Below are 13,117 nucleotides of genomic sequence, written 5' to 3' on the forward strand. Positions count from 1 at the left end.
TCTTACAATGTCCTCCTTTGAAGAATTTTGTTGAATAAGCATGTTGGATTGAATCAACCATAGAAGCCCAAGGGGAGAACTGCAGGATTTTGAGTGACAAATTAAAACAATACAGCAAAAAAACTTGGAAACCACTTGAAAAGAATGAGAATGCAGCATCTGTAACTAATAGACTAGTACATTATGGTTGAACCAGAAATCGGTGCTTGAGAAGTCGTCATTGCTGTCCTCAGAATACAGGTGAGTGGGTGTACAAAATTGGCAGTCCATGCTCCAGCTGAATAATTTTATTTTCTATATTATATTTTAGCCAGTTCCGGTATATTGTAGCTTGTGCAACTTTTTGGGAAGAGAATATTTGGCTAACTTGGAATATCTTGGCCAGTTTAATAATTGGCACCCGAACAGGCTCTCCAGGAGTTGTATAGCTGGGATATTGTGAACATTTCAAATCAGTGCCAGAACTGAAAGCTGTCTTAGAGGCATGCACGAGCCTAGCACTCAGTGTTCCTGCAGGGGATCATGGCATTTATACACGCTCTCCTCAGCCTTAACTCCAGAGGTCCCTGGTTTTGCAGCCCAGACCTTCCAACAAGGGCAAGGATAAGTCGCGACTTCACGTAGGCATGGGGTTTTTATCTGACAGAGCTCTTAAGCACATGCTTCTCTCCCATCCAACAGCCTAATAACCCCGAGAGGAGTAAAATGCAATGCCTCGCACCGTGCTTTTGTTTTCTTCCTTCATTTCTTTTTAGGACTTTGCTCTTGTTGCATTCTCTGCTACTTATTCCTGAAGATTATTTTTATTTAAGCAGAAGAGCGATATAAGTGCTGGGGACTCCAATGACGGCCTCCTTTATGGCATATGATCATCGTCTTTAGGCATTTAAAAATATTTTTCTGAATAATTTGGGTTTTAACCACATTTGTGTCATTATATTCCGGACGGTATGATTAATATTAATAAACCCCTTGTACGGACGGCATTGTGCGGCTTCAGAGCCGCGGGGGCTGGCTGATCAATCTCACGGCATCCTTACAAAGCAGAGGAGCGAGCACTATCAATCCCTTCGGTAGGTATTGACTGCTTAAGGGTAAGAAACGCAGGTGAGGTGACGTTAATCGTTCAAAGAAGGACCCAGCGGCAGAGGAGAAAGGCCATATCCCTTTTCCCCATCAGTCCATGTGGTACCATTGAGCATCCTTCATCACTTAGAGTTACTATCTCCTGCGATAATTTGGTTTCTGCTGGTCTGTCTCCATAGGTTGATACACTCACATGCACACATTTCTGAGCGTGCATATTATAAATATATATATATAAAATACATTAATTCATGCATTCCTATGTGTTTATGATCCAAGTTTTCAGAACCTCCTAAACCGCATGAGCAGGTTTTGCACAGCCGTCGTCTTTGGACCAGCAAAGTCCCAGTTTGATGATTAGCCATGAAAGGGGATATGCCATTTTACAAATTCAGGTGTCTCCATGTACCCATAGGCGCGTATATGCTCTTCGCAGCCGTACGGCGTCCTAACATTTGTTTTCTTTGCAGATATATCAGAAATTGAAAGCCGTGGAACACATGGACGTTTATAACATACAGGATATTCCAGACAGGTTTTTCTACAAAAAAGGAAAATTTGTGTCTCCTCTAACTCTCGTAGCCGAGGAAGGATGGTTCATAGTAGAGGTAAAATATAGAAGCAGAATACTTAGACGTGAATGTGAAAGGGTGCAATATAAGAAAACAGTAAGAAAAATGTACAATTCCATGCTGGGGGTTGAGTTGAAGTGTTACATCGCTTACTTGGGCTGACTACAAAACTAACGTCAAATATTGCTGTGTGCTTAGAAAAGCCTAAGGGCACGGCGGCTATGCTGAAGGTGGACAAAGTTAAAAATAGTCAAGAAGGTTCTTTTTTTCTTCATTGTCATAAAGCAGGAGGAGTTTTTGTGTTTCCCATTCCAGTCCCGTTGCTTTGCACCTCGTCCCCCTGCCCATCTACCTTCCTCTCAGGCACAAAAAGAGTGTTTCCATTTCAAGACTTTACAATCCCTCCATTCCACAACTTTACTATCCCTCCATTCCGCAGCACTCGGGGACAAGTTTTCCTTCTGCCTGCCTTCCCACCCACCTGACTCTGTCCTAAAAATGCCCTGTTTTTCCCAAAGGGTGAGAGTGGGGGTTTACTCCTCGGAGATCCCAGTGCACACGGCGACATCTGAGAGCTGCTTTCGGCAGCGAATCGATCAGACTCGCGCGTGAAGAGATTTTTTTCGTACCGACTTATTTTGTTACTATCAAAGAACAACAATAACTACTTTTAATTTTTAAATTATTTTTTATTTTTATTTTTAAATTTTTATTATTTAGTACTTCTGTTTCTACAGAGCATCTCCACATTGCAGATAATAAGCACAACCCCACCACAGCTCACAGGGTGAGGCAACTTGTGTATCGCCTTCTACGAGGGTAAATTGAGGAGCAGCACTAAGCGATTCGCCCAAGGCCCTACGTCAAGTCGCTGATTTGGTGACAGCATCAAGGAGTTCTGTTTTTCGTAGTGTCCCAGCCCCGCCGTTAGATCCCGTTGCCTCGCAGATTGTCGTAACTCAGCTGAGCATCTTCTTTCGTGACCTTCAGAGACGCGAGGCTTGGCTCAAGGCGGGGGTCACGCGGCCACGTCTCTCACTAGCCAACCTTGACTTCAAGATAATGATTTCTACAGCTGAATAAAAACGCACCTCTTAAAACAAAAAAAAAACCCAAACCACAATTGCTTTTGAGCACGGATGGATGAGCACCACGTTTCTGGCTTAAAAAAAAAACGAAAAAAAAAAACTATATAAAAAAGCCAGAGTTAAGATTCAGACACGTAAAGTAGGAATCTGAAACATTTTTGCCAAACTGATTTTAAAAAAATTACAACTAAGCTCTTTTGTACAGAAGTTCAACACAGAACATTTTTACATATTCTGCAAAAAAAAAAAGAAAAAAGCATTTTTAAAAAAAAAAAATCATTGAAACTCTGACAAACCTTAATAACAGTGCCGCAAACACTGCTGCTATGGTAATTACTTCTGTCTCTCTGCCCATTCCTTCCCATTGTTTCTGATTTTCAAGAAATGTCCTCTCATTAATGCTGTCACATTTTCCTTCTCTCCGGTACATTTTCATTATCTGCGAATGGGATGCGAAAATGAAAGTTTCCTGTCATATTTTTAAAGCAATAATTGAGCCTTCTATTATACTTCCTGCCCAAACCACTGAAGAGAGGATGCTCGGCTCTTCCCTGTCGTGCTCACGGGGTGGTTTAACTCTCTGGCAGCTACTGGATAACTATAAGCTGTTTCAAAAATAGAGGTTTTGGGGGGTTTGTTTTTGTTTTTTTTTTTGGAGAGATGAAGGGGATGTGTCTGGAAAGTTGTTGGGTTTTTTCTTTCCCAGCAAAGAGCATAGGAACAAAATCCCGTCCACGTTTCAGTTAAAGCAGGATGAGGAGGGATTTCATGCACCGTATCAAAGCTTCTCTGCTAATATTGCCTTGTTCCCTCCACACGAGTGAGTGGTCCCCATCCTTTGAGCAGAATGTCCCCTGCCTGCAACCAGGGCGGTAGCTTCGGTCATCTTGGAGGAGCAACGCTAGCCCAAGCTCAGGCCGAGCGTGAAAAACTTGACATCTCAGTTGCGAAAGAAAGTAATAGGTTTTTCTGACCCAACCAGCAGCAAAAATAATGGAAACAGCTGTGCCTTTGACTGGGCATTTCACTGTGAGTAGGTGTCTCCTTGGTGTCTGCGTGATGGAAAGGGATGGTACCTCTGGGGAAGCAGCTGAGACCACGACATCTGGTGGGCCATGGAGAGGTTTAGCTTCGGCAACGACATGGTAGCACCAACGAGACATTGTAAATTAGATGTGACTTGGCCTGTCTGGAGCTGATGCTGACAAGTGCTGTACAGGTTTTCTAATGGTGAGCGTCCCGGTGACAATTAGTCCCCGGGAACCACAATAAGCAGATCCACGGCATAAAGCGGTGCCGTTGTAGGAAGAAGAAAGAAGTCTATTTTCTCCTTGGCTTGCGCTGAGCGCTCTCAGTGAAATAGATGGGCACAAGGAAAGAGATTTAATTTGTCAGCTAAAATTGTTCAATTATCTGGTACATCTGCTGACTATTAGATACGAAGAAATACAAGGGATACTCCAGGGTTCCCCTGGAAGCAGTCGGAAGAGCTACACCTCATAGCCATAACCATTGTCCTCAGTGCTCCTGCGCATGGGCACTTTCCTTCTTGGGCAGAGGAGGAAAACAAAACGAGACAAAATCAATGTTTGAAAAAGGAAAGCGATCCTCAGTCAATCTGTATCACCACCTGCAGGGGCTGCAGCACCTCTCGCTTGCGGGTGGGAATGTGGAAGACTGTTGGATCATCTTCTGTGCTCCTGTGATGGAGTGTGAAGCCCAGACCTGGTGCTTTAGGGAACTCTAGCTCCTTCTCTGTAACCACTGGAGAAATTAATGCCAGAGGACTAATGAACTGTCAGTAGTTGATGTTTTCCTCTAAGTGAAATCCCTGCCATAGTTTTGGGCATCTCTGGAGTGTCACGTCTGCTCCCCAGGGAGCATGGGACAAGAGAAACTCATGGGAAGGGCTGGTCCAGCATTTTGAGCAGACTCTAGGGGCAATAAATAGCACTATTGCTGGAAAAGCTGTTAACAGGGAGCAAGAGAAAGTAAGGAAGGAATTTAAAAGTATGGCTTTTAAAATTTAAATTTTAAAATTTAAAATTTGAATTTAAACATACAGGCAAGGAAAAACAAGAATTATGCTTAGTGGTCTGGTTTAGTGATGGGTTTTGTCAGAGTTAGGTTGATGGTTGGACTAGATGATCTGAAAGGTCCCTTCCAACCTGGGCTATTCTAGGATTCTAGGACAAATTATTAAAGCATGGATCCACGGAGCAGGGAGAGAAAACTGAGAGTGATCTATGCCCGGAAAGCATAGAATCATAGAATGTGTTGGGTTGGAAGGGACCTCTAAAGGCCATCTGGTCCAACCCCCTGCAGTCAGCAGGGACATCTGCAACTAGATCAGGTTGCCTCATCCAGCCTGGCCTTGAATGTCTCCAGGGATGGGGCCTCCACCACCTCCCTGGGCAGCCACCACCCTCAGTGTAAAGAACTTCTTCCTTATGTCTAATCTAAACCTGCCCTGCTCTAGTTTAAACCATTGCCCCTCGTCCTATTGCTACATGCCCTTGCAAATAGCCCCTCCCCAGCTTTCTTGTAGGCCCCCTTCAGGTACTGGAAGGGGCTCTAAGGTCTCTCTGGAGCCTTCTCTTTTCCAGGCTGAACAGCTCCAACTCTCTCAGCCTGTCCTCATAGCAGAGGGGCTCCAGCCCTTGGATCATCTTCATGGCCTCCTCTGGACCCCCTCCAACTGGTCCCTGTCCTTCTTGTGCTGAGGGCTCCTGAGCTGGATGCAGTACTGCAGGTGGGGTCTCAGGAGAGCAGAGTAGAGGGGGAGAATCACCTCTCTGGATCTGCTGGCCACGGTTCTTTGATGCAGCCCAGGATGCGATTGGTTTTCTGGGCTGCAAGCGCACGTTGTTGGCTTGCCCAGGGAGAGGGCAACCACATTAGGCCCGAGCCTGCGTTCCCTGATGGAGTCTCATCCAGGGAGAGGAAATAATAATAATTAGAAAGTATACAGTAGGGGCGATATTTTTATTGTTTAGGCTGACTAGTCAAAGGGAGCAAAACCAGCTTCTTTTTCTGTGGTGCCAATGGCATATTCAGCAGAACCACGGGAGTGCGTGGTGCCGGGTGGGAGAGCCGGGTGGCATGCGGCGGGAGAAGGGACACCACCTTGCCCCCAGGTGTCACACAGGGCTGTGATATCTTGTGCTTACAGCAGAAATTTAGATGAGTGAGAGGCAGAAAGTTGTCCTCCCTGCTCAGTTGGGTGTTGGACGGTGACACAGGGTGGCACGCCATGGTGACACAGGGTGGCACACCATGCCCTGCCCGGCGGACGGGCACTAACCACGCTCTGCTATTGTCACCCAGAGCAGGGACAAGCTGCCCTTCTGGGAGAATGGGACAGGGAGGAAGGAGGCCTGGCAGAACGGCTGGCATGGCTACGACAACGAGCTCATGGACATGAGAGCCTTCTTCATCGCCTACGGGCCAGGTACAGTGCCACCATCCCTGCTGTCCCACCCCACCATGGCCGCGGCCCCAGCGTCCCCTGCAGCCCTGGCATGGCAGGACCCTGGTGCGGCACTCTGCGACGCCCCAAAATTACAAATAGATGGCAGGATTTCCTCACTGCGGCTCCACGCCGGGAAAGTTCCTCGCAGTCTATCTGTTTTATGGCTGGAGAAACGGGGCAGGGAGACGTGGAGGGATTTAGTCAGCCCCTCTCCCACATCCCAACAGTAACTCCATCCCTTTGCCTTGTTTTCCAAGAGTGGCCTAAAATTTTTAATTCTATTTGAAACACGTGCATTCTCCTTTTGTCCGTGGGTTCGGAATTTCTCTGACGCGAAGCACTCTCTTTGGGAAGGCTGCAGCGTTCCTCAGCCACCTGTCCGACGGGCAGATGCAAAACCCCGGGGTTCCACTTCATCGGGACCTTTAAAAACCGCTGAGCACCGGGCTGCAAATGCAGACAGGAGCGAAAGCAAAGCAGGATGTGCAGCGCAATTATTTCAGGCTATTAAATCTACCAAGTCCGCACAGTAAAGTAGCTCTTGTACTTTATAATTTAATTTTTTTTCTTTTTTTTCAGTTTTTAGAATAGAATAGGGCTGGACGTAGAAACAATGAATAAAAACATTTAAAATGCTTTTGCTGAGCTATGTTGTAAATTGTATAGCGTCCCACATCCCAGCCTGCTGGGTAAATCCCAGGAAAAGCGGAGGAGCCCTTTCCCCGCAGCACCCCGCGTTTCAGGAGCCGCAGGACGCCCACTCTTCTCTTTGCCCGTCTTTCCCGCAGATTTCCGAACCAACTTCCGAGCGCCTCCCATCAGGTCCGTGGATGTTTACAACATCATGTGCAGCCTGGCGGGGATACAGCCGCTGCCCAACAACGGCTCCTGGTCCAGGGTGGAGTGTATGCTCCGCAACGCCTCCCCCTCGGCTCCGCTCCCGGCCTGCGCCCTGGCCCTGGCTCTGCTCTCCCTCCTCGCCGAGCGCATCTCCTCGCCCTGAGCCCCGGACAACGTCCGTCAGTGTCACCAGCAACTCCATCCTTCTCTCTTTTTTTTTTTTTTTCTTTTTTTGAATTTGAATAATAGCTTCATTAATAGAGGGCTGCCCCCCCACTCCTCCATGGTGCTCCACCAGGCCTGAATCCGACCCATCTTGCTTTTACAAGGGGTTAGGACGTGACGCCAGGTTTTGGGCTGCTCTAAACACCGCCAGGAAAGTCCATGTGGCTCCTCTGGATTTACAGCACTGGCGACGAGAGCAGAATCCCAGCCGGTTGTCTGCAACGTACTCTGGCGGCTGCACGTGGAGGTCTCTGAGCATCAAACGCATCTTACCCCAGCATCTTCAACGGAGAGGCTCACCCTGGCTCCTGGTACTGAGAAGTTCAGGGGTGGAGAGAGACCTCCGTGCGTTTCACTGGGTTCTTTCCGATTCACTCCTTCACCTCCAGTTCCAGCTCCAGCAGAGTCCCACCTTCTCCTCACGGTGCCAACCAAGCCCCGTCCATACGGACCCGTTCCTTCAAAGAGCCAAGCGCTTTGCTGAGTGGTCTTGATGATGGGTGATCATAATGATGGGTGATCATAATGATGGGTGATCATAATGAGAGAGGTGGATTGGCGGGAGAGCAGCGAGAGCATCCTACTTCTCTCCTCTCGGCCTTTCCTTCTTCTTTTTCCCCAGAGTGAGCCCTGCAGCGTCTCCAGGGCCAGGCTTTCCTCATGGACCACAGCGGGGAAGAGGGCTGGGAAAGGGGAGAGCCATAGAAATCCTCCACTTCAAAAACAGGAGGAAAGGGAAACGGCCCAGGGGTGGGGAGAAAGTAGGGTGAGGGAGCCTGGCATTTAGCATCCTCTCTGCTTTTCCTGGTGAAGATAATATCATCTGCTCAGGTTTGGGGGGTTTTTCTACCCAATTGCGCTTCTGAAGGTTTTTCAACACTTACTGCTGTTCTACCAGCCCTTGCTCTCTGCACCTGCGCCCGGTGAGCAGCACTTCCCCCTTTATTCTGCAGCAGGGAGAGAGGTCTGCACTGACGGATCTCCCACTCTCTCCGTTTATCCCAGCTAAGATTTCCACCGTGGGCTACCAAGCCCAGACAAAGTTATAACGGTAAAGTTAAATAGCAGGAGAGGATGGAGCTGTTGTCGGAGGTAATGCCTCCAGAAGTCAAGTCAAATGGATGATGTAATCCTCAAAACACCAACATGGCAGACATTAAATCCTTGAAAAACCTGATTTTGCCCTACTCATTCACTCCAGCGCAGCCATGGATCCACCCTGGGGTGATGTTCAACACGGGGCTGGTGGCAAAGCCAGCACCACGGTCTCTTAGCTCAGAAGATCAATTGGGATGGATGGATGGATGGATGCCATGGTGGGTCATTTTCCATCATTAAGTGTCTACTGTGAAATAAGCTCGTCTAGAACAGGGCTGGAAGGGTCTGTCATGGTTTGGGTGGTCCTCAAACCAGGGCAGGGTCTCATCCTGCAAAGTGTCCTCTCCTCTTCGGGAGGCTGTGGCCTTTGGCAATGCCTTTGGGAGTGCTCAGTGCTTTTTCCGATATACCTCTGAACAAGGAGCTTTCCGTGACAAACTGCCTTTGGAAGGATTTAGGTCCCTGCCCATGGAAAATAAACCTCTGGGACTTCTGATTCCTATGGATCCAGAGTGACACACGGTCCAGGTGTGTGTGGTACAGTGAGTTTAAGGGTGAGTGATTACACCGTGGAGAAAAAATAAACCAAGCACCAAATTAAACTTGACAAAAGACTCCCTGTAAAGATTTATGTAATGTGTTTTTAAAGCTCAAGTGAACCATCAAATCAATTGGGAAAAAAAAGAAAAAAGGGGGAGAAAATCAGTCTTTGTTATTAGACTGTTCGGTAGAAAAGGCAATTTAGTGCTTTCGAAGCATTTGCGGTAGCTGTAAAACAAGCACCTATTGTTCAGAGTTCCCGGTTGCTCTTTAATGGACCAGGCTCAATGAATTCACAGGAGCGCATTTTTAATGGGAAAAAAAATTACCAGTGTACCAGATAACCAAATGACTAAATTACAAAGTTTTGTTTTGAAAATCACCGGGATAGGTACAGAGAGCGCCTGCTCATCCCTCCGCAGCCTGCCATTGTAACCCTTACGGTGGAGCGAACCCAAGGTCCTCTTGCAGAAGAAAAGGTCCCGACGGTACAAGGGTATATTCAGATTCTCAATTGCACAAGCAGAAATCAGATATAACAACTGGGGTCCGTTGAGTTGTTCCAGGGACGGGCCACGACACACGAAACCAACGTTGACCCCTGGGATTCCTTCGTGTGGCTCATTCGGGTCAGTGTCCCCACGCAAATACTGCAGAATAAATCTTTTAATTGCGCTACGATTTGTTCGACCCCAATGCCAGCGTGGTGGTTGCGGCGATACACCTCAAAAGATACTTGAACTGCAAAAGGGAAATTTGACGGTAGACCTACAAGAAGCTCATTAGCTTCAGGAGAACTCCAGCTGATTATTTTTCGAGAAGTGCACCGTTCTTCCTCGGAAATGTTGTACCTCTGAACAGTTCGCATTCTCATTCAAAAATCAAGTGTCTTGACTCTAGCCTATTTTTCTGTATACTATGCAACGGGGGTGGGTGTATTTTAAAACCTATTTCTGAATGGTGTTTTTGTACAATGACTGATTGTGAATGAGTGAATAATTCTAAGAATGCTGTTAGGAAAAAAAATTATGCATCTTTTTGTAAATACTGTAAGATTTTTTTTAAAAAAAACCCCACACCTCCACTGTAACACCTTGCCTTTCTTGTTTGATTGCTGCATCAGAGTGTGATAAACAGTGTTTGAAGCTTGTGCTGATTAATCATCAGAAAGATGAATGATAACATTGTTTAGAAATGGCAAAGTTGTCAGCATGCAAATTAGGGACATTAAATACGTCACACGACACACTGCAGCTTGTATACGCGGTCCTTTTTTCCAGATGTATTTCAAGATTTAACCTTCAGAACATCCATCCAGGGGTGTGTAATTCATTCACAGTAGCAAACGGACATGACGAAGGAGTTTTGCCCTCCTAAGAAGAGAGGTGAGCCCTGGATGCTCTCTCCAGCCCCACTTCTCCAAGCCCACCGTGGTACCATCGCATCAGCTGCTGGCACAAACTCAGGGGCATGGTCGCTGGGACCAGGGTTACGTTGGTTTGGGCTTTCCGGAGCCCTCACGGTACACCCCACTGCTCAGCAGGGGCTGGTGCAAATGGCATCGAGACCTCCAGAACCAACAGCAAGGGCCTCAAGGACAAGGGTCCCCACTCCCGCTTTAAGCTCCAGAAACCAACAACAATGTTCATGGAACGAACGGATCTCATAGAAATATGTCTCCAAACCTACTCCGTGGAATTAATCGTTTTATCATAGATACGTAGAATCATAGAATGGTTTGGGCTGGAAGGGACCTTAAAGACCATCAAGTCCAACCCCCCCTGCCCTGGGCAGGGACACCTCCCACCAGACCAGGTTGCTCCAAGCCCTGTCCAACCTGGCCTTGAACCCCTCCAGGGATGGGGCTTCCACCACCTCTCTGGGCAACCTGAGGCACCACTCAGAGTAAAGAATTTCTTCCTTATATCTCATCGAAATCTCCCCTCTTCCAGTTTAAAACTGTTAACTCCCCATCCTATGGCTCCCCTCCCTGATCCAGAGTCCCTCCCCAGCTTTCCTGGAGCCCCTTTCGGGACTGGAAGGGGCTGGAAGGTCTCCCCGGAGCCTTCTCTTCTCCAGGCTGAACCCCCCCAGCTCTCTCAGCCTGTCCTCACAGCAGAGGGGCTCCAGCCCTCCCAGCATCTCCGGGGCCTCCTCTGGCCCTGCTCCAACAGCTCCGTGTCCTTCTGCTGTTGGTGCCCCAGAGCTGGAGGCAGCACTGCAGGGGGGTCTCACAGAGCGGAGCAGAGGGGCAGAATCCCCCCCTCGCCCTGCTGCCCACGCTGCTGGGGATGCAGCCCAGGCTGCGGGGGGTCTCTGGGCTGTGAGCGCACGTTGCCGGCTCACGTCCAGCTTTTCACCCCCCAGCACCCCCAAGTCCTTCTCGGCAGGGCTGCTCTCCATCCCTCCATCCCCAGCCTGTGCTGATACCGGGGGTTGTCCCGACCCAGGGGCAGGACCCTGCACTTGGCCTTGTTGGACCTCGTGATGTTCCCATGGTCCCACTTCTCCAGCCTGCCCAGGTCCCTCTGGATGGCATCCGGTCCCTCGGGCCTGTCACCGCACCGCTCCGCTGGGTGCCATCCGAAGGCGCGGGCTCCCAGCGGGGGAACCCCCCCCTTTCACGGGGGACGGTGGTCGCGGGGACCCCGCGGGCGGCCCCGGCCCGGCAGCGCCCCCTGCCGGCGCGGCGCGGCGCAGGCAGCCGCAGGGTGGGTCTGAGCCGCTCCCCCCGCGCCCCGTTCCCGAGCAGGGCAGGGGAGAAAAATCAGGGAATCGCAGAATGGTTCGGGTTGGAAGGGACCTTAAAGACCATCCAGTTCCATCCCCTCGCCACGGGCAGGGAGACCTCCCACCAGACCAGGCTGCTCAGGGCCCCAGATTCGCCCTTCATGCCAAAAAACGGGCTGGGGTGGAAGAAATCAGTAAATTTTAGATGAGGGGATTGTAGCGAGCAAAGTAAGAATTGGGATTTTTCTTTCCTTCCGTGTTTCTCATTGGATTTCTTTCTCGTTCTCCCCTTTAATTCTCTTTCTGTCACCCTTTATGGCTGATTCCCCCTCACACACCACCGGGACCTGCCCCCCCCCCCTCCAAAACCCAATAACCTCCCTGTAGTTTCCTGGGCGAGCCCCCTGCCCTGCCTCCTGCCTGCTTCTGCCCTCCTTTCCGGAGGGGGATGAGAAGGATGAGCGTCCTCGGAGAGGCCTGGGTGTCTACATGGCCCTTAATAAACCGTGAGAGGAACCAGCTGGGTGCACTTCCAAACGCAGGGGGCTTGGGCTGCATCCAGAGCTGCTTTTGTTGCTATTAAAGCCTGAGCCCACAAAATACGTACAGGCGAGAGGGGAGCAGGGAGCGGCAGCGGTGGTGACATTACTCGTTCTCGCTTCTAGGTTAACGCGGCACCCTCCGTTTGGGCCGTGATGCTCAGGAGGACTCTGAGCCTTCAGCAGCTCTGATTAAAGCAATAAAAGACAGCAAGGAAACAGCGAGGAGGGCTGAGGTGGGGGAAACGTGGTGCCCACCTCCCATACCAGCATGGATCAGGGTTTATCCGAGCTCCGGGGAGCTCGTTTCGTTCCTCCCTCGGCCGCAGCAAACATGGCATTTTACTATCAGGATTGTAGCAGCTTTTGGGAGCGAGGGGCTCCGGTGTGTGCTCAGGAGCTGCCCCTGTGTCCCGCACGGAGGGGTCAGAGCCACCAAACACCAGCATCCTCCCCCCGGCACGGCGCGGGCATCTCCCGCATGGCCGATTTCCTGCGATTGCGAGAGCGGGCACTGACGGCTCTTGAGCAGCCTTCTGTTCTTCTCGACAAATCAATGATACGTTAAAACATTACTCAGCACTTATATATATACATATATCGCTTGGTGAATATTAATTAAGGCTCAAAAATTGCCTGGAAACACCGGCATTCCTTCCTTGCTGGGTAGAAAAAGGGAGGCCAAGGTGGCACCAGCGGTCGCAAAGGCTGTGGAGCACGGGCAGGGTTTGTGGGGAGGTGGATCAGCCACCGGGCTGCCTCCGTGCAAGGGCTTCAGCTGTGTAAATGGATATAACTGGGCCACGTGTCCATGACAGGCAGCTTTAGCCTTTCTCCGGTGGTCCAATGTGCTGCTCATCCAGCGCATCAGCAATCATGGCTTTGTGCTCCCCTCTTCAGGTTAGTCTTGTCCCCGTTGCCCATGGC

The 13,117-nt window shown here is 49.6% G+C and overlaps 1 protein-coding gene across 1 annotated transcript in view; it reads left to right on the forward strand.

Annotated features, from left to right (window-relative positions):
- ENPP6 (ectonucleotide pyrophosphatase/phosphodiesterase 6) overlaps window positions 1-10,170 on the forward strand; it is a 36,628-nt gene extending 26,458 nt beyond the window's left edge. The window contains exons 6-8 of the mRNA XM_063336492.1: window positions 1,557-1,694; window positions 6,074-6,197; window positions 7,007-10,170. Coding sequence (XP_063192562.1) covers window positions 1,557-1,694; window positions 6,074-6,197; window positions 7,007-7,221 — 477 coding nt within the window. The 3' untranslated portion in view covers window positions 7,222-10,170. The remainder of the gene's footprint in view (window positions 1-1,556; window positions 1,695-6,073; window positions 6,198-7,006) is intronic.
- Window positions 10,171-13,117: the final 2,947 nt, after the last annotated feature.

Source organism: Chroicocephalus ridibundus, chromosome 5, assembly GCF_963924245.1.
Source record: "Chroicocephalus ridibundus chromosome 5, bChrRid1.1, whole genome shotgun sequence".
Classification (NCBI taxonomy): domain Eukaryota; kingdom Metazoa; phylum Chordata; class Aves; order Charadriiformes; family Laridae; genus Chroicocephalus; species Chroicocephalus ridibundus.